The following is a 27,808-nucleotide window of genomic DNA, read 5'->3' on the forward strand; positions in this document are numbered from 1 at the left end:
TTAATTCCTGACGGATACGGACGTGGATTTTTGACTTCAAATACATGTCAAAATGTTCATTCGAATTTTCGGATATTTGCCCCAGCACTAAAGAATATATATATATATATATATATATATATATATATATATATATATATATATATATATATAAACAGTACATTACATGTTCTCTAATGCGCCATTAAATTTGAAAACAAAACATTACAAAATGCTTTTTGAAAACCAAAATGGATCTCGCCCAAATTCTAATTGAACTCTGTACTACTACTGTCATATATATATATATATATATATATATATATATATATATATATATTAATGTCAAACGTGTGACTGGTCTCAGCATCCGATGAAAGCAATGTCATTCGTAATTCATGATTTCGCTTCGGTTTCACAACAATGGTGTTTTAAATAACAGATTCAGCTGATATGAGTCTTTAACCAAATATAAAGATTGCTTACCGTTTCTACGTGATTCCACTCAAACAAATTATACAAATGCAAGACCAAACGAGGGTGTGCTGTCTGTGTTGTCTCAGCCAAGCAGTCAGAGGGCGTCAAGGCTATAGTATCATAGACAGTATCCAGTTCCGGGAAATACTGGGCCCTTATCACTCTGGTAAGCATAAACGATTTAATAGGAAGCTAACAAAACGCGTATTTAATTCGATTTGTTGTCTGCTGCATCATGCTGGGTCACAAACTGTACACGAAACATACCACAGAACACTTTGTAGTAAGATAGTGTGTTATGTTTCCTCACTGTTTCCTATGACTGTGACACACAAAGACCAGCCGACAGCTCCCAGACTGCACTGCGGATTACACTCCATGCATTAGGTTTACCCCCTAATTCATTATGCAAGAATGCATAAACACAAGCGCAGTACAAAGACAGACGCATTGTTATTGTTAAATAGTGAACACACAGTCTTGACTATGTATGGAAAATCCGATATTTAACATGTTTAAGCATTTAAAAATACAGAGACACGAACTGTCGTGCATTAGAATGGTCTCTTAAAAATATGTTTCATTGTTGCATTTTACCATTTACAAGATAATTGCACCCTCTTTCATAAAACAATTAATACAAATAACGTGTTTACTGTTTTAACCCTTTCATGCATGGCGACCTCACATGGGGACGGATAAAAACAAACGCTCTTCTATTTATATGGAGATACATGGAAGACGCAAATGCATCATGACCTCATAAGAGGATGCCGTTTTTCCCCGTATAAAGCAATGTAAAAAATAATGCAATATATATATATTGTGTGTCCAAAACACCCCCCCCAGCTATTTTCAATGTCTAATGCACGAAAGGGTTAAGTAGGTGTTTATTTAAATGGGGTTCTACCAGGCAGTTTTTGTAAACACTAGACAACAGTTGACTAATCTAATTATTATAATGTATGATTTACTTTATTTATTTTTATTTTGGCATTGAGGTTGTGTTTTTATATTTTTAATATTTTCCGATTTAGCCAGGACGTAAAAAATACGGGCGAATTTATTTTTTTCTACGATCCGTCTCATAATAGATGTGAATTGTTCGTACCAAAAGTGGTTTCATGCGCTGCTGAAGTTGGCTTATTCAGCAAGCTTCTTATTCGCATTCCAGCTTCTATTCGCATCCCGCAAGTGTAACACCAATGGAATAAGTAACTGGTGTATTTCAATGGTAAAATCGCCTTGGCCACTTATTTCAAAGTTGCTTATCGTCATCAAAATTAAAGGAGATCATGATACTGTGTCAAGAACTCCACACAGCAGTGTCACTCGAGGTGTTCATACAATATGTAGTCAATAGGTGTCGCTGCAGCGGTGACTATCTAGTTTGTGACGCATTTAGGCTTAGGTCCCTCTGTCCGTTTCCTCGAGGATTTTCTTGCACAGTACTTCCGGGGTCAGTGTTTACAAGCATGTGGAATTAAGTTAATGCACTTACAGCTGTTTTTTTGTGGTGTTTAGATTCATTGCATTAACTGGTAAGAAATATTTTTTTTATAATGGACGATTCGGATACCACCCAGGCTGAAGTCTTCATTGAACTCAGGAAAAGACTTCAGAGTGGACGTTTAGTTTTAAGGTAATTTAAACATTTTATCGTATACTAACTGTACAGTTTACATATTGATATATTCCTTGTTTAAAATACATTCTCAGGTTTTTTTTTTTCATTGTATTGTTCTACATTGCGGAAATTCAGGGCAAATATGATTTTCCTGAATGTTATTAAAACAGTTACCCGAATTTTTATTTCATATTTGAAAACTGAATTATACCGCTCAGTCATCACATCAGTTTGTAGAAATTATAATTCACTTTTAAGTGTTTAATTGTTGTAGCTAACTAAGTTTAACAAGTTCTGTTCTGCTTTTGTAAGAAATCTGTTTAATAACATTTCACAAACACTGCCCATAACAGGTGTGAAGATAATAAAGTAATGTCTGTCAGTCCACATGACGTAGTGCAAGGGACTGGCTGACCAATTCGGATTTTTGTTGAAACACTGCATTGTATAATTAAATTACTTTAGTTAAGTAGCCTAATAATGTTACATTTGAGTGTGATATAAAACAAAAAATTGATCAAAAGTCACTTCTATTTTTAAAAATCCCAAATTGTATTTACATTAAGATGCACATGGTACAACCCTGGCAGTGGGTCTCCTCCATTCTATTTCCAAGTGCACAGCATAATCTAGGTATCTACAGAGGCTGGGAAAAGTAATTGAAATAACATAATCATTTTCATTAGCATTAGCAGTCGCATCATTGCCTTGTGTTAAAGATCAAACTCTTTCTTTATGGTATCTAGTGACTTCGTGTGTGGTTGGTCATCTGAATTTGCCCTTAATTGTTTAGTTGAACCTAGATAATTCATTAATAATTACAGTACGTACCTGTTTGGAACAAGGTTCTGAATTGAAAAATAGGACTGCATTTATATCTGCATTGTATCAATTACCCTTGATAACAGTATTAAAGTATGTGTAGCAGTACTATATTTATCCACTAGATGGCCACAGAGCATACAGTACTTATTTAGTATGTAAAGCAGACATGGGTAACTGATTCTGGAAGGCCATTCGACACCAAATTTAAGTTATAATTAAGTAGTTGGCAGCTTCAGGACCTAGATGGAGGTTTAATTGATTTAATTAGAACAACTAAGAACATGGTTGGAACAAAGACCTAGTCAAGAAGGGCCAGGTTTGGCCATCCCTGATGTAAAGTATTCGGGTTACATCTCGATAAACAGTGCTGACATACAATATCACATGGCACAATACAGATTTGAGTTAATCATTACAATATTTAGTTTGATTCATGCTTCTAGTAGGGGTGTAACAATACTCTAATGTCATGATACAGTGCAATGTGTATTATAATCTGCAGGTCGCAATATGATATGATGCATGTGGTCATCCTGATGGGTTGCTTGTATCTTGCATAATAAGGTTACATGATCATTTAATTTCTGTCTCAACAAAAGTAATTAAATGAGTTGGGGAGAGCATGTATTCATATCGACCATAAAACACACCTATTCTTAATTCACAACCACTTGGTGAGATACAGTATATTGTGCTTTTGGTCATGATACAAAAGACATACCTCTGTTACGATACAATATCATGTAAAGAAAGTATCAGAATTCATTGATATACAATTAATCGTTTCACCTCGATGCATCTCTTTCACAGTATGTGTTCAGGTGGATTTTTCCTAATATGAAAATGTAGTTCTTATTCCTGTATGTTTTTATTCAAATTGATATGTAAGACATAGTACAACTAAAAAGTATGGTAAACCGTAATTCAACATTCATCAAATTATTTTCTACCATGACATAGCAGATTACAGTTATAACATGAGATAATTTAAGATGAACCAATATATCGGTATACAAAAAGTAAATGGATCATCACTGTGTAAGGTCTGTGTCATTTAACAAGTAGGCCTAATATTGTCTGTCATTGTAGGACTGATAAATAAAATTGAGACAACTTATAAACCTATTTGTTTATATATTGATAGCCTAATACAGAATAATAAGTGATATTTACTATGTTTGGATGAATTCAAACTGGTTATACAAAGCAGAGGTTTTACAAATAAAAAATGAACAATGTGTTTTTAAGCACATGCACACACATTAAACAAAGTAAATGTTATATAGAAGCATGTAAGCTTATCCAACAGAGACAACATGACAAAGGAAATATAAGGAATGTACAGCGCTGAGGCTCTGGGCAGCATAAGATGTAGGACCAATCAACTAACTGGCTCCATGAAATTGTTTTCCTTTTATCATTTTAATATTTATCTTGCACTCCAAGACAGCTCTGCTGCCCCAGAGGACTCATTTTAGCACTTAATCTAGCATGAGAGTCAACTCCTACTGGGCGTAGTAGCCTATTGCTTCCCAAATGTAAGGCATCTGCTGTGATAATGACAAGACTACTTTTAACATGCTTGAAGTATGTTGATATATTAAAGGTTTTGTGTCCCATGCTGTGTTAAAAAATGTTTCTGCTTATTTAAGATGCCATCTCTCAATCAAGTTTTAAAGTAAATATATTATTTCTGAGTGACTGTTGAATTACATCGTGTCCCATAAATCACGCAAGATTGTTTCTAGCAGGCATGCTACTGCTTCCATCTGCAACAGAAGGAGGTAATAAATGTGACCTTCAAGCTTTGCTGTAGCTCAGGGAAGCAAAACCAAATGTAAATGTATCTCAGTTTATTCTAAGTAGCTTAAAGTTTTTCTGATAAATTAACAACAATGGACATTTTCACTTGGCCGTTTTTCATAGAAAAGGTCAGTTGGCTAATTTAAATCTCCAGAGATTGTGCACAACAAAGTAAATACATTACAATTTTTTTCTTCATTTATTTTAGCTAAAAGTTGGGTTTTTTAAGAAATTGCATTCTGTAATTATCCCTTAACTTTTATATAAACTGCAAAAACAAGCCATGCTAAGTGGACAGGGAATAACCTAAACAAAAGATGCACAGTATGTAGTTATGATGCAAACAATCTGTCACCCCCTCCTGCACCACACAAACAAAAATTGGCAGAACATAGCTTCTTAAAACAGCAAATAAGGGCATGTAATAATATAATACCCCACAAGAGAGCGGATATCCCACTCTATTAAACCATAGGTGGCCAATTACAGAGTGGCTTTGACAGCTAAGGTCTAGTGGGGACCTTGGCCTCCCTCAGTCTATCCCAGTGGCACAGCAAGGACCCGGCATGTATGCAACAAGACTGTGAAAATAAATGAACTGCATCCCTCTTTCTGTCGAGGAAGAAAGAATGGTTTAAAATAGTAATATGTGTATTAAGACAGACCCCAACACATACAGGAGGTAAATTGACTGTGAAGCATCAATGCAATTGCTTAATTACCAAATTATACAATGTGTTAAATTACTCCTGTAATCTAGGCCCTACTGCAGTAGATGTGCTTCTGGTACCCAGAATGTGTACAGCTTTTTTATATTATGTTTGTTTATTTACTTTTCTACAAGAGCCAATGAACAGTACAGTGTACACAGTACAGTGACTTGTTTGTTTTTTTAATTTGTTGATTGTGAAATGCCAAGGCTGTTATTAATCATGTATGGTCTAATCGTACTGTTTGCTTAGATACATAGGGAGGAAGTGCTTTGAGATGTTTCAACATGAAAAAAGATCTATCATTTTTTACTTCTTTATATTGAATACAGTAGTCTGGCATATTCATATATATTTTTAAAAGATCTTAAGAGATTCTTTCTGTTTAATATTACAGTAGTGGCTTTGCTGAAGATCCTTCTGAGGTGGACATTTCAACAGGATCATCATATGTACGAATTAAGGGAGCTAAAAGTTGCTGTAACATAGATCTACCAAAAGGGGTCAGCATTACCCCTCCGTCCTGCAGAGAAATGCAGAGGGTTTCAGGGGATGGTTTACACATTAGATTGCAGCTTCAGAATGATAATGACATGGGTAAGTTCAGGAATTTGTATTTTCTTAGATTAAAAAAGTTACTGTGCATATAGATTTATTTTGCTTATTTTGGGGAAATGCATTAATAATGTTTCTGCTAATGCCTCTGTCGGTTTTGTGCAACACTGAAAATAGCAAGGTCATTAATATTTTGTATCATCACAATTACTTAAAGGTAATCCATAATAAAATAATGCACATGTTGCTCCATATACAGTATATGTATCCAGCTTTTGATGCACTCAATAACTTAAACAATGTCCTTACCAATTTTCATCAAAACTGGATAAGCGGTTCTCTAGATTTAAGTAAAAATGTAGGTGTAGCATTTGTACTGTGTGTCCCAGTCACCATGCATATGCATCCCACACGTAGAAACAGAATACATGTCAAGGGCAAATGCTAAAACATTCTTAGATCAATCACATTTAGAATAGATTGGTTGACATTCACAAACCACGGCTGTTTGCTGCAGTATTTATTAGATGTATTAAGTACAAGGTTAACTGAAAAATAAACTTTTCTTAACTTATTTAGAAGTTCTCCCCACTTTGATTGAGAGTTTGAAAGCTCAGAAGAGTTATTTGTTTGCCTGCCAGTCCTGCAGGGAAACCATCCTAATGGAAAGGTAAGGAGAAAGGTTTATTTATTTACAAGGGCTTTGAAAGAAGAAAGCCACACAGCACATTAACTGAACCTGTTAAAGGCAATATAAAGTTGGAAGGTATTCAGGTTTAAGAGAAATGGATATGCGTATTCACATATGATTGCAATGAAAACCAATGCTAATTTGACCTCAAGTAGAACCCAATGCAAAGAATGTGATTTGTATTTGTTTTCTGTAAAAATATTTAAATATAATAATCATAGTGGGAATTATTCACCACACAGGCAAGCTCAGCCAATCCAGTCCCAGGCAGAAGTCATTTTATTTTAATTGTTTATTATATGTTCTTTATTATACAGGTTAAGCCATTATAACTGTGTGCATACAGCATTTATTATGGCTTTTACAGTGGGATCCTGTGCTGCCATTCAGTTACAAAATGAAGAGGTGGGAGCTAGAATCTAACAAAAAGCAAAACAACAAAGTGATAGATCCCCTCTAAAATAGATAGGACTTCAGTCTTGGAATGTACTGCAACAATTGTTTTAATCAGCCCAATGCAACCAACTTAAACATTTCCTCATAAAAAAAGGTGGTGGTTCATTACAGCATCAATTCCGTCTAGAGCAGGAATTTCCTACAATATAATTAAACTTGTCTTATCACTACAATGTATATTCATGCACAAGTGTCCATGAATACGGGTTGTCACTCCCCTAGGGGTGATTTAACATCACTAAAGAGTGGAGAGGCCATGTTTAAAAAAAAAAAAAAAAAAAAAAAGAAAAAGAGCAAGCATTAAGTATAGTATTTTTTTAAATACATTTTTTAGGGTAAAAAAATAAGAAACTTTACCAGCTGGTTTCACAGACCCTGTTTAGCACTATTATTGGACTATCCAGTGTTATTTTACAGTGGTGCATTGAGATGGAGATTCAAACTGCTGGAATTGTAGAGAGGACTCCCAAGTCAGATTTCAGAACCACTGTTATTAAGATTTAGTAGGGAAATTGGACAGAACTGGATAATGCTAGTAGATTATTTTTCTTTGGGAATTGACAGGGTAGTGTCACGGTCCAAGCTGTTACCGGAAGGAAAGAGATTTAGAGACAGAAAGCTGCAGTTTAGGTGTTGGTACGCACGTTTATTACAAAACAAGAACAAATTAAAGTGGCACGAGCTCCAAAATAAAATGCTCAAACAAAAGAATAAGTTACTTGTAGGCTGGGCATTAGCCTTCACTGCAGATACAAAACAATACAAAAAATCACAGCACAAACTCACCCCAAACTCCTCTAGCAAACAAAGGTTTCTGGTTTCTTTTATACATGTGGCCACTCTCCATTTAGAACCAATTACCTCATTGGGGAACAGCCACAGCTGTGATTGCTGGCAGGGGCAGATTTAACCCCATCCCTGTCAACCTTACATTCCCACACACTATTTACAGCAGCAGGGCTTCTGCCTTGCCTCAGGGATAACGACCCCTCCTGCTCTGTGCCATGTATTACTCCTCACTTTTCCACATCTACAAAGTTAATGTTGTACAGGATGTAAACTGTCACATCTGAAAGAATGATAAAGCTGAGAAGATTACTTGTTCCATTTGTTATGAGCAGGTTACATTTTGTTTTATTTGCAGGGTGTTCCGCAGAGTGCTTCCTCTACCAAATGGAAACTGGAACGCACTTGTTGATGATTGGTGCTGCCACCCAGATCCCTTTGCCAACAGGAAGCTGCTCCCGAGGAAGGATGACTGTTTACTGGGGGACACCTTTGTTCTGGTGAACTGGGGTAGTGGCCCTAATGAGGCACTGATACTAGAACCAGAGACTGCTGACACTGATGTCAGCAAGGAAAATGGTAGCAAAGATTTAATGCAGGTAATGGTTAATATGAAACAGCTGAAACTGATGCTTACAATTATGCTGCCTTATACAGTTTCTCATATGTAACACCTCTGTTGGAGATCTTTGGTAAACATTTCTGCAATGGAAGCTTCACGTGCGTTGGATGTTTCATTCATAACTAACACGCAATTTACAACTAAAGACTAATGCATATTGAATTCACTGTAATTACAGTTTTTTTTAAAAAAAAAGGAATTGAAAGAAGACAAGCATTGAATTAACAGAACTGGCAGAAGGCAGAGGTGCCGTTGTCCGTCCATCAACAGTCCAAAGCACCTTTGACCATTGTTCCATAGTGCAATTTCTGTGTTCTTGTGCATATTTTAGCCTTTTAGTCTTGTTCCCCTTTCTTAACAGAGGTATTCTTACGGCAACACATCCTTTAAGTCCTGATTTCAAGAGTGACCTTCGTACTGTTGATTTGATTTCTATTCCTTAAGGATGTTATCTTCAAGTATTGCACATCCTTGTTAGACAGCTTTTTGGGTCTTCCAGTCCTGGGTTTGTCAATTACAAATGTTTCTCTGTACTTGTTGATTATGCTTCGGATACCACACCTTGAAAATCATGTGATGCAAGCTATTTCACTCAATGTTTTTCCTTCTTTATGCAAGTCAAGGTTGTTATAATAGTAGAAAACAATAATGGAGGCTTTAAATAAATTGTTGATACTCATAATGCATCAGAGTAGAAAAATGCAACATGTCTAAGACTTTTGCACAGCAGTATTATTATTATTATTCAGAAACGTGTTCCTGCCAATCTGTCATTTTTCGCACTGCGGATCCACAGCAAAGCCACGAGACCTATAGTGGTGGAGGACAACACAGATCTGAATGGCTCCACTGCAGACCCACAGGCGTCCTATCAGCTACAGGGGTTGCTGGTGCGCTGTGAACTGTGGATTTCCCTGCCGACCTAATCCCTCCCTACCCGGGTGGCGCTCTGCCAATTGTGCGCCCTAGGAACCCCTATTTTACAGCAAGACGTTATACTATGTAACACGTTAAAGTAAAAATATATCCCAGGAGTAAAGAATACGTTGTGTAGGCCTTACTTTTACCCCAGTGAATTAACTACAAAACAAAGGAAGCCAAATAGCAGTTCAAGTTAAACATTGTTTTGTTTATTCCTGAAATAAATAGTGCATGAAGTCGACAATGCATTTTATTTATTTTTTACCTTTTTTTTTTTTTTTAGTTCCTTGCTATTGCTGTTTCTTCACAGTAAACAGTGGCCATAGACATGTTTTCATAAAGTAATAATATGAGGTTTGTTTGTGCCTTTTTGTAGCTGAACAAACTGACATTTTAGCTTTAAACACTTCAAATAAAACAAACGTGGAAATGTCGTTGTAAAATGAAGGGGGGAAAAACTCACCGTTTTGGTTCTCGTTTATTACATTCCACATAACAAAGTCGCAACAAAAAATATATAATACATACAATCGATATAAAAATCACTACACAACATTTCCAGAAATCTGGTTAGTTTACTTTTGCTGTCAAACTTTTAAATAGAGGCTCAAGAGCTGCTGTGTTGAGCCTGTGTTTTTTTATTTATTTATTTATTTTTATATAAATAATCTCGCATATCGCACAGAGCTCTTTTTCATTTGCCATTTTTTAAACTGTCGAGCAACTTCTGGTGAGGCGGTAAATAAGTGCAAGGTGTTTTTGACATTTCTAGCAAATACGAATGTCTGATTTTTGTATCCAAATACATGTCAAAAAATATTTGTTTGGATATTTGTGCCAGCACTAATTACAATATGCTGTACATAGAATTGGCCATTAACGTGAAGGGTGATATAACGGTCACTATTCACCTATGAGTTGTTGAGAAACTTTTTTTTTTTTTTTTTTTTTAATTAATACATTAATTAATTTATTGTTAGTTTCCTGAACATGCAATTTTATCTAATTCATTCAAAAAGAAAGAGGCAAAGTGCCTGTGTGGCAATTGCTTAACTATCCCCAATCGACAAAATAAAGGCTACTAATGTCTGCTGTTGAGCTGGCCAATCTCTCCATTAGTTTTGTTCTAAATTTGGGCTGCCCAATCAACCTGCCTGTCTCCACCCCCCTCCCAGTACCTCATTCCTTCAAACTTTTTTAACAAACTTTTTTCCTCAAAGTCCTGCATCTTAAATTCAAGTATAGTGATGCTTGTATTAAAATCGCCAACAAAAGACATGACTGCCCGAGAACACAAAGTGGAATGTTACTGACTACCGAGAAAAGACGAACAAAAACATCACTGAGTCTATCGATTTGGTGAGCTTGTTCTATACCCCCATCTAGTATTTTGATCCTAAATTTTTGTGATTGGCACGTAACACTTTACATTTCTTTATACAGTCTAAATATTTTGATTTTCTGGGTGGCTGAAAACATGTCGGACACTCCCTTAAGCTTTGTGTCGTCTGCAAATATGACACGTTTGCTAATCGTCTAAGTCGTTGATGTAGATAAGAAACAACAGGGGTCCAAGCACGGAGCCCTCTGGCACTCCACTGAGTACTTACTTGGGCCCCTGCTAGAAGTTTCCTTACACTCTGCTTCCAATGTTTTAACCCATCATGTACCCATTTGCATGTATTCCCCCCCCCCCCCCCCCCCCCCCCCCCCCCCAGATTTTAACTTTAGGATTAGTCTTTTATGCGACACCTTGTCAAAGACATTTTGCAGTGACTGAAGAAGTCCAAGAGGTTTCAGACAGGAGCGCCCTTTTTCTGAATCTGTGTTGGCTGTCTCTTAGGATGCTGTTGCTATGTAGATACTCAAACTTACATAATATGATACTGGAGCCCCTCGCATTTATTTGATAATACAATGCTCCCTCGCTATAAGGCTCTCAATTATAACGTGCCTCGGATATAACGCTCCTACAGCATGTCCCACAATTCCCTCTACTAGTGATTGATGGAATATTTCTACAGTAAATACAATGCCAGGGCTCAAACTGTAAACAACTTCTCAACTTCCGTTTGTCTCCCTTTTGATACAGTATCTGAACTGAAGAAAAGGCACTTTATAACACTGACATCTTATTCAGCAGTCACTTTATAACTAAATAAATATTGGACATACTACGTGGTTATCTTTCCTAATGTATTTACTTTTTTGCTGCGAGAGGAGCTGCAGCTTTCTCCGGGAGACAAGACCCTTCAGCCCCGCTCCGGCAGCAGAACCTGGGGCGAGCCCATTCCCTTTTCCCCTTTCCCAACCCGCTCTCCTTCTCTTGGTTTGCTTGTCTGCCGCTTTGAACTGAACTCCCGGCTAAACAGCGGTCGGGCTATTTATACTTTATACTTTAAAAACTGCTAATTAAAATGATCCACGAGAGGGAATGTTACTTTTTTTTTTTTTTTTTTTTGTAAAAAAATATAGCGTTGATTACATGGTGCTTTATGCATGGTTAATTCATGGAAAGTTACATTTTTGCTTCACTATATATGCATTATAGAGAGGGAGTTATTTTATTTTGTATTTTAATCAGATGTGTGTTGTGTCCCGCGGCGCCCCCCCACCCCCTGCCCTGTTTATAATGCTCTTCGGTTATAACGCTCATTGTTTGTCATCTGAGACCCGCGTTATAGCGAGGGAGCACTGTATACAGAACATTGTTCTGTTTCCTTTTTTTTTTTTATAGGAAAGGAAATGATGACTTAATCCACACCAGTTTCTAAAATGGGGTATTTAGTTTTAAGGCTTTATTTCAAGAAACCAAGCAGTCATTTATTGAGTGCAGTGCAATAACATTTTATTGATATTTCTCTTTTTCTTTTTCCCCTGTAGAAACCAAACAAAAATGTCAGAGTGATTTGTAAGTGTTGCAGGGCAATGCTTGGAGAAGTAATTTCATCAGGTACTGCTGTCTCTTATTTTATTTTTAATACCAAGCTTAATACTGCATCTTCTCTACGTATCATTCTGAAGATAAGTGTACTGTATATCAGAATCCCTGTATGCAATTTATTTGCATGTAATTTACTGCAGCCCATGTAGTGTTCTAGATATAAATCACAAAAACAAATATGGTATTTTTGAAACTGCTATTAAACATAAACAAGTTTGTTTTAACTTTAGAATGGTGCCTTTATGTACTAGTATTCATGCATGATAAGAATATTAACAATTCCTCAAGTGATTTATAAGCAAATTCAGTCTCGCCATAGGTGGCACTCTACCATTTCTCAAATACCAGTACTGTATTTAAAAAAAAAAAAAAAAAAGCTTGTCAGTACCAAATAGATTAGGATCCAGACTTGATTTATGACTTTCTTATTCTGGTACAGTTTTACACTGTTTGAAATGGGACAGTGTTAAATGAATAAGAAACTGGAACTTGGATCTTGAATCTCGGTTGACATAACTGCTAAATAAACAAAACATAATTAGTAACAAAGATTAATAACTCCTGAACTGTATCCATCTTTTTATATGTTATATGTCAGTAGGGCTTGTATTGTGCAGTTAAATAAGTTGCATTCTGTCATAAATTCTGGCATTTTTTTCAAGGCATAAAACTTATTTGCACCACTTTGTGACAGTAACTAGGACACACCGTTCACATTCCACAAACAGGCAGTGATGCATTTATTCTGTCGTGACTAATTTGCTGCAATGGCATTTTCTTGTATGTATTCTTTTGTTCTAGATACTCTAAAGCTATATATAACTGAGGTGACTGTGAAATCTCCCATTGAGGACTCTGAAAACACCAATTTGCTAAATAGGTAATTTATCCTTTTTTGCTTTTTTTGGCATGACAGTTTTATAAGGGACTGTGGCAAAGTGGCTGCTGAGTAGAACAGGTGCAGAAGTGATGCAGTGCAGAAATAATCACAAATGGAAACTGTAATCAGATTTGGAAAAGGTATCTTTATTTTATAAAAATCCTGGTCTGGTGACCAAACAATAACCCTCAGGCAATACACACCAATGTGTAAAGCTCAGCAGGAAAATGAGAATAATGATTTGCAAAACAAAACAAATAATAACACGTTATCCGCTCCCACAATAATACTAACACAGTCACCAGTCCGGGTGCGTGCAGTAGTGCTCGCGGTGGGTGATAACAAACAAACAGTGACTGTGGTGTTGTTCCCGGTTGTGCTGGCCCAAGGCGTTTTGAATTCACAAAACAAAAGACTATTACTAACAGTGCTACAAACAAACAAAACACTCACGAATACTTTTTCACAGTTCAAATAGGGAATCTCTCCCGGTCTTTCCAGTTCCGTATGCGCTCTGAAACCAAGCGAAGGAAAAGATTTACGATTCTCCGGCCCCTTTATGCCATTCCGCATGACCCCTTGGTAAACGATTGCAGCTGTCTTTACTGTCTGCAGCTGCTACATCGTTTACCTTCCGGGTCAATACGTTCCTGCAACAGAACGTATTGATATCTTTAACACAAGTTATTGATTGTATCATAATCGCCTTACAGCACTGTCGTACTCACCTGGAGGAATTCCAGCCTTGATCTTAGCGTGGTCTTCAGTATTCTCGACTCGATCTTGGGTGCCTTGTCCTGGCCTTGAGTCCAACACTGCTGAAACTCCATCGTCCAAAAATGTTCATTTTTTTAAAAGAGCTGAGCGTGGATTGGCTGTGCGGCCATATATCTAAGCATGGCCTGGCCGTAGCAGTGTGGAGTAGTGGTTAGGGCTCTGGACTCTTGACCGGAGGGTCGTGGGCTCAATCCCAGGTGGGGGACACTGCTGCTGTACCCTTGAGGAAGGTACGTTACCTAGATTGCTCCAGTAAAAACCCAACTGTATAAATCGGTGATTTGTATGTAAAAAAAAATAATGTGATCTCTTGTAACAATTGTAAGTCGCCCTGGATAAGGGCGTCTGCTAAGAAATAAATAATAATAATAATGGTTAACCATGGTCGAACAATGCCTGATCGGGTTTGGCCATGGTAATGGCTTCATGTTTGTATCATGAAAACACAACACAGTGTTTTCCAGTCGTTTTTTACACAAAAAATGTTGCAACATTTTAAGAGTAACATTTTAAGTCTGCACAAGCTGGAACTTTGTTGTTTTCAAAACCCCAGTGGATTGTTTTGTATTGCAATAACTGTTGTTCTTACCAATTAACAGGTCTCTGTTTGTGGAAAATGTAATAGCCTGCCGAATAGTGGAAGTCTCCTCCTCCCAGAGCACATTTCGCTTCTTGGTTCAAGGTCATGATGGAAAAGCATACATTTTGGTACGCTTTTTTTCAGTTATTACTTATTTAACGAAGTGTGGGGGAGATCACTTGCTGTCATGATATATTGAACTGAATGGAATAAAGCAAGCCTTTGTACACTTGGTCTACTTTAAAAGGACCATTAATAATTGCTGCTTATCTAGGTTACACTTCTATAGTGTATTCCATTGGGCAATGTATTGTGGAACTTTTCCATTTTAGGGTTTCAACTTTTCCTTTTTTGTCTTAAGATATAAGGAGGAACCAATCTGTCTGTGCCACACTTGTGTAGGTGGATGTAGGTCATGGTTTAGAATTACTTAAAATAAACCAGTTACTTTATTTGAAAAAGTTTCCTAAGAAGTCTTTATCAAGAGCTATTGGGACATAGATACTGACCGCTCTTTATATGTATAGCTGTGGATGTATGTTTCTAACCAGTTCATACCAGTTTCTTTTGGTGCAGTCATAACAATAATAAATAATGCTTTGAACATAATTTATCAATTTAGTTAATATATATTTGTATGCATGTATAATAAGCTTGTAAAACCAAATGACAGTCCTTCATTTAATAATATAAAAAATGTAATAACACTGACTATATTGGTTGATATATACATAGAGTAGTTTTTTCATTGTTTGTCTTTGTTTTCCCAGCTGTGGCTTTTAAATGCTGACACTCTCCTCGTGTCTTCAAAGACCTCTGTCAGTGGTAGTGCCTTCATCCCGTCTGAAGACATTTCCTACAATGAACATAAATCATACTGTGCCAGCAATGTCGTTAAAGTTCTGTACCTTCCTTGCGTAACAAGCAACCACAAAGAGTAAGTGACATTTACAGATGTACTGGAGTAGCTACAAACCGATGTCGCAAGGCTCTCAGCATCACACAGTTTGGATGGTGTGTGTGTGTGTGTGTTTGTGTGTGTGTGTGTAAATAAACTGCCTACATTTCAAATATCCAAACTGAGATGAAGTAGCAGTCTGCTCCCGACCTCCCTCACATACTGTGTTCTGGCATGAGGCAGTGCAACAAGTAGATTTATTATTTCTTTTTTAATAACTTCAGGTCTCTTGGGCATCAATAAAAACTATGTCCTGAATATCAAGATACTTTGACAATAAAATTAATTCATAAATAAAACAAGGGCTCATCAGCCACTTGTTCACATTTGTGCAAGCCCAATCTACTGTTTTAATGCAGAGTGTCGTCTTGTTTTTAGTCTTGACTAGGCAAGGACTGTTTACAGATATGACTGGTTCTTTTGTTTACATTGGGAATGGTTTAACAGTCGCTGACTTTGAACAAGGGCAGGTAGAGGATTGGGGCTTTTGGACTGAAGTCAGGTAGAAGCACATATTTGCTGTTTTGTATAATAATAGCAAATTCGTTAAATAAATACTGATTAACAGCGGCATAATTACTTTACATGCTGAAACATCTGATAAAGAGCAGATGTGCTCTGTGTTGGTAGACTGGTAATGATGTTCAGGGGGTGTTTCTCTATCCCTGAGCCCTAATCTTTTTAAAGCCTGGTGAATGACTCCTGGGAATTTTGTTTGCTTCAGACACGCATCATCCAAAGCAAAACAAAATGTCAGTTCCTGGCCATTGCAAATATAAAAGAGATTTGTGTTTTATTTCCTCTCCCTACTCTTTGTGACATTATTTATCTAGCTTGTTTGCTTAAAGTTTACCAAGCCATAGCAACCTGAAATAGATTGCTGTAATAGGGAGCTTAAATCCTTGTCAGCTGAACAGCAATTAAATAGTCAGTACAGAGAGATACCAGCCTAGTGCCCTCTTGAGCCAAACCCCCCTTTTCAGCATTATTAAAATGTAACATTTCAAAATAGAAATATTTTCTATGCGGTTCAAGTTATATATAACTTGATTTGTAGCTAAAAAATTATTCCAGAAATTTTCCACTTTGACCCTGTGAGTCAGATATATATATATATATATATATATATATATATATATATATATATATATATATATATATATATATATATATATATATATATAATAGGAAATACACAGATAATTCCCTCTATCCCAGTCCCTTTGATACAGGAAGTTACCAAGCCTCAAGATACTAGAGGTGTGTGCTGTGCTCAGAATAACCTTTTGTCCAGCTCTAAATTCAGTCCTGAAAAAATAAATAAAACTGAGTGTCTGCTTGGTTAATCTCTTAAACATTGGAATTTTATTTTCACAGAAAGAACTGGGAGAAAGTAATTCTGTATTTTTATGTGACACAAACACCTTAGAGCTCTAATTCATTAAAATCTTCACAAACTTCTTTACCTGTTTTTTATTAGTCAGCGGTGTATGTGTTTGTACCTGCAGGGAAGCTTTGTAAGTGCATTTTAACAGATCCTGCTGGTGTTAGTTGTTTAGTCTGCTTGAAATCTTAATCCCAAGGGATGACTGGGATAATTTATTTTGTTGTGTTTATTCTTTAATTAAATATAGTGTAATGTTAAAAATTACATTTAGAATTAGGGTTGCAGTGCAATAGTAATAAGACCCTCCACAACAGGGATTGCATGTTGCTTCTGCATAAATTACCCACAGCTTTGCCGAACCAGTTTTTAATTCCCTTGGACCGTATTGCTTAGACCTCACTGCTACTGTACCACAGTGCAGATTAGAAATGTCAGAGCCTTATTGTGTGATATATAAGAAAGCCTGTTGTTGCCACTGGCAACATAAGACTCCCCTTTGGATTATTATTTATTTATTTTCGCTGACTAAAGCAGTTTTCAGAGAAAAGGAATATAGCTGAAATTGTCACCCATCTCAGATGTTTGCCTTTCTTCTGGGCTTCGGAATTGAAAGTGATATCAAGAGGGGAAATACTGTAGCAGGCATTTTAACACGTTCTGTCTATAGTAGTATTTTAAAAGAAAACAGTTACTGCACAGTCACCATTTAGGACTGGCACATTAATACAGAGCATCAAAAGAAACGTATCACTATTCTAACACATTTATTTTTGTAAATGATGGGCATTGACAAAATGTTTTTGGTTTCTTTTTAATCACTCGATCATTCATCCTTGACCATGACATGCTTGAGTGACTGACTGAAGCATATGCACTTAATCACCTAATTAGTGAGACAGTTGATTGGACACTGGATATAGAGTGATTTCAGCTGTTGAATTGCAAGCTTGAATAAAAGCAAATCACAGAAAAAAACAATATGCCATGTTTGTCAAGAGAGCAGCGCCTTCGTGCAATCGACATGTTGGAGGCTGGACTAGGGCAGCGTACTGTGGCTCGCCCTCTTGGGTGCTCCCAGCCAGCATTTTCAAACCTGGTGAGGCGGTTTAACCAGACACACTCTGTCAATGACAGGCCACGAACTGGGAGACCAAGAGTCACAACACCTGACCAAGATCGACAGATCATTTTGCAGCATCTTCGTGATGTCAATTGTTAATCACCACAATAAAAAGTCACTGCACCTGCTCTAAAACAGTTTGTTGTTTTTCGATCGCATCTAGTGAATTTTATCCAAATATAAGTGATACGTTTCTGTTGCTGCTCAAATATAAGTGATACGTTTCTTTTGATGCTCGGTATATAATATTTGATGTCATGTACATTTCCTAATTTAATTTCTTAACATTTTCTTACCTGTTATGTGTTCAGGTTGGTTCTATGTTGTTGTTTTGCTTAGATCATTATTTGCCATCCTTACTAACTATTCCAGGGACTATTGAAAAGCCACCTGAAGGCTGATCTGGGGAAGTGAGGGTCGGAAGCATATTGGCGTTGCACAATATACCAAAGCGCATTGAAGCCTGTGCAACACTGATATGCTTTCCCTCCTCGTTTTCGTACAGTCAGCCTTGAGGAGAAGCATTTTTTGCTGGCATAGTTTGTATGTATGACAAATACTGCTCTAAGCAGAAACAGTGGAGAATCAAGCAGAACACATACAGCTGTCAATAATGAAATAAGTCCTTTTAAATTAGATATATTTTCTTAAGTAAAATAAAGTATTACGTTTAAACCAAAACAGAAGCTGTGAAGCATGACTAAACTCTCAAAAAATGCCTTCTATTGACATTGAAGAAAAGTGGATTGATTACTGCTTATCGGACTTAATTGCAGTTCATTACGTTCAGGAAACTGGTCAGGTTCTATCCATCGGTTAATAATGAGAAACATTTGTGTGACCATTGTACGCTATTGCGTTTGCTCTGCAGATCCAGTGAGGTAGAAAATGCATTGGCTGCATCCATGAATGCAATTATCTTTTCCCTCTGCTGCTGCTGTTCAGCTGGGCGGTAATTATCAATTTGGAAACAGATTACTTTTGAGGAGTCCAGCATAATGCCAAAACAAGCACGACATCAAAAGACCTATGAAATGTGTGTTCTTTTTTGTGGTTTAATGGTTTTTAAGCACTTATTCTCTTCACTTCCATACATCCAAATTACATGGCTTTGCTGCGACCACTTGGAGGAAATACAAATTAGTAGAAAGGAATACAAATAGAAAACTAGCAAGGAATGACTGTCCTTGCTAGTTTTACATTCAGCGATTTTTGCTTTTGCCCTTGCGCTTTCTTAAAAATGCAAAGGAGTTCATAAAACAATAGCATATGACACCAAATAGTATTCTCATGCATTTAATAATAAACTCTTGAGCTTTTACTTTTTTTTTTTAGGTGAAAATGTGTCAGGTAATGGTAATATGCAAATATCCAACATTACAGTCTGTGGGTTGTATTCAATTAATCTATAAAGTGCCTGATTACTGCCACTGTTTAAATAATAAATACAAGATCCAGCAGTGAATGTTAGTGTATTTATTTTTGTCTGAACAAAAAGTCCAATTTTAATGATTCAAATGGCAGCGGTATATGACCCCCTTCTGTTTTTAGATCGATTGAACAGACCCCCATGTGTGAGGACCCCAGACACCTTTACAGAATACACTGGAAATGAGTGTTGAGTGGCGGCTGTATACACATTTTTAATCAAATCTCGGAGTTGAAACCCTCCATGACAGCGATATAGTGGAGCCGTAACTATATCGCACTATTTCCACATATCTGGGAAAGCGTTTTTCCAATTTTGATTAAACTTGGTATTCACGTTATTTTAGTAGACGATACTGAGGTTTATTAGATTCTGAGGATATATCGGGGTGTCTATCTGTGTGTACACCCGTTGTTCTGAATGCCATATGTACATTTTTACATGTATCTTGAGAACACGCCGTACATACTGTAAATCAGTAATTTTAATATACTTAACCATGAAGACATCTAGGTCTCAAGTAAGAATTTATCAGTTTTTCATTAAACTATTAATTTCTTATTTTCTAAATAAAAAAAAATAAAAAAACCTGTTATACTGATAGCTCGATTTTTGAATTTACAGCTGTGGTGGGGAGATATGTTACTGATATTCTTGTTTGGAGCAGTGTATATTTCCTAGTATGTTTGCATTAAATATTTCTTCTTTATTTCTATTGCAGTATTGTTGATGCCTGGGAGAAGGATATTGGGGTGCATTCTTTACCGCTTCCAGTAACAACGTGCCAGGAGTTGTTGCTTTTACTCTCTGCAAGCACTGGGTCTCTGCCACCTTCAATGCGGACCATGAATACATTCCAGGTGAGCCTGACAGTTTTATATTTAAATATAATGGGTTTTAGTTGGCTGCTGGCACTACGTTCTATCTACAGTACCACAAGTGTGAAACAGTAACTTTTTTTAGATCTGTTATTCATATTGTTTGGTGTATACAATGTAGATCTCTCCCTGATAATAGCAATATTTTATATTAGAGGTGTGCAAATACCCGGAAAATCTGAGTAATTCCGGTTAACAAGCTATTGGGTATTAATTGAAATGGAATACAGCTTCCATCGTTTACCTTTATCTACACAGTTTATTGAGTACCATTCAGCAACAACCTGACAATATGATTTTAATGTACAACCTTCTGTAATCAAACCAACTAGTACCAACCATATTTTTTGTCTTATTTTCATTTACACCTTTGATATACATTTTGATTTCACTTCCTGATTTTAAGAAAAAAGGTCACATGTATGTTATGAATCAGTGGCATTATGTTTGGTTATGGCACCACCTATATTGTGTTCCGGAGTGAAAGAAATTTGCTTCCAAGCGTATCTGGACTCCTCTATTTCATATAAGTCCATGGTATTTTTAATTGTGTTTTTTCTTTCAAAGCCTAGCTTAAACTTGTTGGCATAAAAAAAGCTCTGTTAAAACAAGAAGTAATTAATGTATCTTGATTGTTTTAACTGGATTAGGGTGTGTCTGTTTTGTAAACTCCTTATGGTTGCTGGAAAGTTTTTTTTTTAAATAATTATATCAAGCAGAAAAGATAGCTCTGGAACAGCTTCCCCCTTCAGGCATGACCAGTAATATAGAAACAAGCAGTGTACAGTAGGCTACTAACTCTGCCTTAGTGCAAGAAAAAGCTGATTGAGTTCTATGTCTGAAACATATTTCCTTTGCACAACTTGTCATTTTTGGAGTTTGTTAAACAAAATGTCTGAAAAATATGTACCATATTTTCTCGAGTAATAAGTCGAGAAATTTTAACACCAAAACACAATCCTGAAGTTGGGGGTGTCGACTAATACACGAGCAAAAAACCCCTTATGTCAGCAAACCTTTAATGTCTGCAAAGTCATGGCCGGTGTGTGGTTACTGCAATCCCCGTATGTACCTACCAGGGTTTAGGACCCACAGGAGCCCTGTGGCGGGCATGCGTTCAGTGCGTAAGGCAAGTTCACATACAGTACTTGGCCACGCACCTGCACTCTGCACTTCTGTGAGAGACAGCAGCACATCAATTGTTGTGGGAAAATCCTTGTTGCCATCGTTGCCAGAGCAAATGCTTCTAATTTCTCTCAAATCAAAACGCAGACATCAAGATTTGGCGAAATCGGCTCTGATATTGTCTATATTTATTGTAAGGCAGCGGGTTATGTGAGACAGCAGGGAGGGGGTTAAAACCTCCCTGTGAGAGAAACATGTGCGGAATGCACCTTTTTGTTAATTGTTTTATTATGTATTATCCCCTGCACCCGGGGGTGATTAAAAATTAGAACCGGGTGCAGGGTATTTAAGACGTGCAGCCAGGCTGCACGGGGCTGCTAAGTAGAAGGAGGCAGAAGAGGTGCTCTGTCTCCGAGTAGCCAGGGTTAAAAAAGTAAGTGTGGTGTCAAACCTGTGTTTTTGTATGGACGGGAAAACGGCTTAGCTGTCCCGTGTTAGACAGTGTGTTCCTGAAAGTTGAGTTAGTGCTCCAAGAGGAGTTAGGTGTTTATTTTGATTTTGTATTTGTTTGATTTTGTGTTTATTAAAAATTAGCGCAACCGCGCTTTAAAACTCAATTTCTGTTGTGTTGGGTCTATTTTTAAAGGGGCAACGAACCCGAGTGGGTCAAATCTGTTACATTATATATAATATATATAAATCCCAGGTTTGTTTACATCCAGAGCTGTCATGTAAAACAGACATAGTTCTAAAGCCAGACCACACCACCTCCCACATTCCATTGAAATACATACTTCCATGTGGGCAAAGAAGGAATTAGGGGTGGGGCTTGTATACTAAAATAATGCTATTGTAGGCTATACAAAAAAAATACTGCAGTTCTAGGTAGAACACCTAGAAGTGCACTCTAACAACAGTTTCGATTTTCAGGAGTTACGTTTTGTTTTCTGTTACACTAAACTTACCAGCTCTGGGCGTAGTGCAAACAATTGCGGCTGCAAAATCCAAATTGCCTAGCGGTCACTGAATTATTTTGCACTGGCCTATAAGCTTAAGAGAAATACAAATTACTCAACACGCACAAATAATGAGCTACATTCATGATGAGGGTTGCAATGAGTGGTCGCACTTTAAGCCCAGAACACACTGCCCGATGCAATCGTCTCGTCTCAATGGAGGAGGTCGTGTCACATGTTTGACCTGCCCTGAATGCATAAAGCACAGTGGCAATGGAGCAAATCAATAGGCAAAAACATAAGGCTATTGCAGTTCTAATATCTACAATTTTGGCTAGAAGGCGACGTGATGGTGAAAACCGCATATGACTGGAGACATGCATGTATTTTCTTTATTTATCTATCTATCTATCTATCTATCTAATCTATAGCTATATATCTATAAATAAATTGGAGAGAGAATACATGCATGTCTCTCCAGTCATGATCGAACGCAGTGAAATAATTGGTTGTTGACTTTGAAACTTGTGAGGGGGTATAACACACTAGCCGATGTGAGGGAATCGCATTGCAAAATACTAAACATGTTTAAACTGTGCAAGCCGACTGAAATCGAGCGGCCAGTCCTGTAAAACCGCATCGCAAAGCATAACGCACTGCCCAATGCGACTGAAATTGGACAATCCATCCCAAACAATGCGACCCTGGGTTTGAAATGCAAATCTCCTCCTGAAGGTTTTCCTGAATGTCCTCAACAGGAGCCAAGCATCGCCACATCAGGAAGTGTACCACAGCAGCCACCCTGAGGCCAATGACGGCTGTTAATTATTTGCTTCTACAATGGTTTGCACCTTGTCGGAGGAAGTGCAACATTTTTGGAGGGTCAGCAATTGCCCAAGTGCAAGGCAAAATCCTTCCATCTCATTATAATGTTTGCACCTGCTTAGTATTCCAGATCCCTGGCAATGTGCTAATTTGATAGCAGGTGCAGAACGGCAGGTGAAAAACGTTCTTTACAAACGCAACATTTTTGGTGACAGCTAAAGTCCCACTATACGCCAGCTAAACACAGTTTTTGGCAGCAATATGGGTGTTTTGCAGCCGCAAATCACTTACGTATCCTTACATCAGCCTTTAAATTTGACTTCTGGTTGAATGGCTTTACCATTTTAGTAATGCGTGTCCTGAAAACTAGAACGTGGCACTTTCCATTATGAGTTTAACCATGATCTCTTGATAGGACTTGGACCCTGGTTCTACAGTTCCACAGGTTGAACTCAGTAACCTTGTATGCATGCTACGCTGCGCTGCTGTAACTTGTACAGAAGACGCCTTTCAAATGTCTTTAAATGGAAGGGATTGGGAAAGGCAAAACATCTATTGTTCTCTCCACATTTTAAAAAGTTTATTGTTTGACCTACTTCTGCAAAATGAAAAACGAGCTTGCAATTTGGACATTATTGGTTCAGTAAATTGATCCAATCTGTCGGTGTAGGTGGCATTAACTGTAATGAATAATAATTCTTAAGCTCATGAAGCATCAGCTGCAGGCACTTTTTTTTTATTAGTCTTCAACCAGGAGTATTTAATCATTTTGCTTATTTTTAGAGAAGCTTTCAGCAATTAAGTTAAAGCGCAGTGCAACCTGAAGTGTATTCTTGCGTTAATTATCCACTGTGTTTTAATGTAGGTGACATAAGCCACCAGCAGTCTAATATCAGTGTGGAGTAGTGGTTAGGGCTCTGGACTCTTGACCAGAGGGTTGTGGGTTCAATCCCCAGTGGAGGACACTGCTGTTGTACCCTTGAGCAAGGTACTTTACCTAGATTGCTCCAGTAAAAACCCAGCTGTATAAATGGGTAATTGTATGTAAAAATAATGTGATATCTGTATAATGTGAAATAATGTATAATGTGATTCTTGTAACAATTGTAAGTCGCCCTGGATAAGGGCGTCTGCTAAGAAATAAATAATAATAATAATAATAATAATAATATCGCTGCATGCTAGTCTGCCTTTCAGCCTCTTGCTCGAAGTGTTAGTCTCGTATTTTAACCTGTGTAATCATTTTCGAAATTGTTTTGTAACTGCCGATGGATAAATGATGTGTATTGTAAAGGGTAGGGTCTGGCATTTAAATATATACATGTTGTCAAATAAAATACATGTCTTTTTGCCTTGTGAAACAGTACGTTTAACTTGTTTGCACTATTGTTAAGTGGCTTAAGTTTTCCAGTGTGGCTAAAAAATGTTAAGTTGCTTTAGCCATAGTGGTTAACTAAATGAAAATCTTAGAGGAAACGTAGCTACCCTGGAGAATAATTCCAACTAGTCTCTCTTTTACATGAAAGGATAAAAACTAAACAAACATAGTCTATGGGTAGAATTGTACACATGTTTTTTAAATTTGTGTGTGTGTGTGTGTGTGTGTGTATAAATATATATAGTTTATTTACATTTTGTAATTGAGTGTTTAAAGTTGTGGATGAACATACACTAAATACAATACAATGCGTTCCTTTCTATAAGTTAGCTTTCATTTTTCCATACAGGATCGACTTCAATTTCATGCAATATTAATAAATACATAAATAAATCGGATGGTTTCATAATTGTATTTAAAAGCATAGGCCTGCAATGTATTTATTACCTCATTTAAGGTGTTATTTTGTTTTGTTTTTTTAAATCATTATTTCCTAGGTAGCCTAGCTTGACACATTTGGGGCTACCCTGAGAATAATTAAAACGAGTCTTACTTTCACATGAAGGGATGAAAACTCAGATATATATTTATATTTTAATACACACACAATCTGTATAAAAATCACTACACATTTCCAGCAAGTTGGGCACTGTTTAAGAGACATTTCAGAATGATGTGCTTGCTTTTTTTTCTGTCCCATGAGATTCTGATTCGCTCTAAAGCAGCACAACGTGTTTTTTTTTTTTTTGGGGGGGGGGGGGGGGGTATCCGAATACATGTAAAAAAATAGTCGTTTGGATATTTGTCAGTGATTGGAAGTCTTGGCTTGTGATTGATTAAAACCTCATCATAGGAGGAAAAATAGACTGAACTACTGCACTAACATCCTTACACCGTCGGTCAATAGTCTCTCTCTGTGATGCCATTGGTTCACATCACTGTCAGTTCTGCCCCTTTTCAAAGGAATGCCTTTCTCCCCTTCACAAGAGAAAATGACTGAACACCAATTCTGCGAGTTAACAGCAAATTAATTGCAAAACATACTACAAAAGAAAGATGCTCCAAACACTAAAATTGTGATTAAAACGTCACTGTCGCTGTTTTCTGATTTTCTGAAATTCAAATTTCAATTTAACGAAAACAAATATAAACTAGATTATGCAGCAGTTGGCAAACCAGACGGAGACGGAAAGAACGGTATGAAATTAAAAAAACATTTTCTGTTATTTGTTTATTTACTTATGCTGTATCAGCTATATTTAAATAAAGTATATAAGGTCATATTTACTTTCCAACCTTGCCTTACTTATTTTCTTGACTTATTCATATATTATGTATATGTATTCATATATGTCCCTAAAATTTGTTTGAACTCTGTCGGAGCCTGGGCATTTGCCATAAATACCGTTGTGTAAGTCGATTTTCTAGGCAGTTTTACAGGGCCCTTAAAAGAGGGCGTGACACATACACCGGTGTGACGTATGCGACGGTGTGTCTAATATTAATCAACTGATTGAGACAAGATTGCTATATTTCATTCATTGCACAAGCTTTGCTGCATACAACTGTATTCCCATATGCGAAGTAGAGAAAAATAGCTTTTAGAAATTCTTTAATGGGGATTCCAGAACCCATTATGCTTTCAGAGCTCAGCAAGTCGCATCAATAATTAGGGCAGGCAGTCTTCATGCCACAAATTATGTAAAAAATTTGTCCTGTAAAATCGTGTTCACGGAAACCCAGGGAAAATGAGGATAATAATGTTTTGATTATTTTTTTAAGCAGAGCTATCGCAGTGATAAGTGTTGCTATGCAATGAGGCAGCATGGATTGGAGCTGATTATTTTAAATAAATAACATCCAACCGAACAAATACATTGGCTCTGTGACTGTAGCGTTGCATGAACTGAGCTATAAATTTATGCAGAGGCAAATCAAAAAGGGCTCTGAATTGATCTGACTGGATTTGAAAATCACTGTATACATTGTGTATCAGCCTGGTAACGGGCAGAAATAATTTCCCCACCTGGAGATGCAAATGTGGTTACGCTGTACACGTATCTACTGAACTGGTTATTCATTTGTGATTAAACTTGGTTGAGACATTCTTTACTCTGTGAATATATGGATTGATCTGTCCGTGCATATGCATGTCATACGTACATTTTTATGGATGTAGGTCATGATGACTTTTTGTGATACTAGAACTGCACTCATTTTGTATTTAACATCATTTAATTTTTTTTTGTACTACTGTAATTGTATACAGTAAATTAAATACCAAGACTGCTCTGGTTGTGAGCTCTTACCCTGTTCCCAACCAAGGTGTTTTTACAGCAATATTACATTTAAACTGTGATACTGGATCTTTAAGGATGTACATAACTTTTTTTTTTTACTGTTGGATCTAACCACTAATGCTTTCCAATGCATTCTTCACAGGTAGCATTTATGAAGCTTGCAAGCAACTGAGGTAACATTTGTGAAAAATACCCTCCTGGGAATTGCCAGTTGGACCAAACTGACACCAGGCTGCAAGCTGTGAAACATCTTCCAACAATAAATTGCAAGTGCTGGGGAGAAAGTGTTCATTTTTTGTAATTTACTGAGCTGACAGATATTCATTACACAGTGATTCCAGGCCTAGTTAATTTATTATTATTTTTTTGTGTGTGTGTATTAAAGAACAGAACATGTGGAGTACAATAAATATTTTGGTAGCCCTGCTGATGCTTGCAATGGATTTTGTTTTAATAAATTACAATCTTGGTCTCCATTTAATTTTATCTTGGTTTCCCTTGTATAATAGTAGAGGTCTGTTTTCCATGGTTGGGTTACCTGACCCAAGCATTTTGCTTTACAGTTAAGTAGTGAAACGTTTATTTATTGTATTAATTTATTTCACTTGTTATGGTGGTTCTTATGAAGGGAACTATGAAAAAGACCTAGGAGTTTATGTTGACTCAGAAATGTCTTCCTCTAGACAATGTGGGGAAGCTATAAAAAAGGCCAACAAGATGCTCGGATATATTGTGAGGAGTGTTGAATTTAAATCAAGGGAAGTAATGTTAAAACTTTACAATGCATTAGTAAGACCTCACCTAGAATACTGTGTTCAG

At 36.9% G+C, this 27,808-nt stretch overlaps 2 protein-coding genes across 5 annotated transcripts in view; one reads left to right on the plus strand and one right to left on the minus strand.

Moving 5' to 3' along the window:
- Positions 1-604, minus strand: part of LOC117411048 (protein dopey-1-like) — a 47,955-nt gene extending 47,351 nt beyond the window's left edge. For all 3 annotated transcript variants that reach the window (XM_059025630.1, XM_059025631.1, XM_059025629.1), the window contains exon 1: positions 466-604. The gene's annotated coding sequence lies outside the window, so the exon portion shown is untranslated. The remainder of the gene's footprint in view (positions 1-465) is intronic.
- On the plus strand, positions 540-27,470 carry ube3d (ubiquitin protein ligase E3D). 2 transcript variants are annotated; one of them, XM_059025634.1, is made up of 10 exons: positions 540-622; positions 5,819-6,018; positions 6,556-6,646; positions 8,268-8,508; positions 12,336-12,405; positions 13,198-13,276; positions 14,653-14,761; positions 15,404-15,570; positions 20,249-20,387; positions 27,132-27,470. In XM_059025634.1, the coding sequence occupies exons 2-10, from the start codon at positions 5,955-5,957 to the stop codon at positions 27,159-27,161; spliced, it is 990 nt and encodes a 329-aa protein (XP_058881617.1). In that variant the 5' UTR covers positions 540-622; positions 5,819-5,954; the 3' UTR covers positions 27,162-27,470. The 2 variants fall into 2 exon arrangements, with proteins under 2 accessions (XP_058881617.1, XP_033873388.1); XM_034017497.3 differs by lacking the exon at positions 540-622 and adding an exon at positions 1,863-2,098.
- Positions 27,471-27,808: the final 338 nt, after the last annotated feature.

Source organism: Acipenser ruthenus, chromosome 6 (assembly GCF_902713425.1).
Source record: "Acipenser ruthenus chromosome 6, fAciRut3.2 maternal haplotype, whole genome shotgun sequence".
Taxonomy (NCBI): Eukaryota; Metazoa; Chordata; class Actinopteri; order Acipenseriformes; family Acipenseridae; genus Acipenser; species Acipenser ruthenus.

Coding starts and splice junctions, on each gene's coding strand:
- ube3d (XM_034017497.3), top strand. CDS start 2,019: ATGGACGATTCGGATACCACCCAGGCTGAAGTCTTCATTGAACTCAGG. Junction 13,277..14,652: donor AACACCAATTTGCTAAATAG/GTAATTTATCCT, acceptor ACCAATTAACAG/GTCTCTGTTTGTGGAAAATG. Junction 14,762..15,403: donor ATGGAAAAGCATACATTTTG/GTACGCTTTTTT, acceptor TTGTTTTCCCAG/CTGTGGCTTTTAAATGCTGA.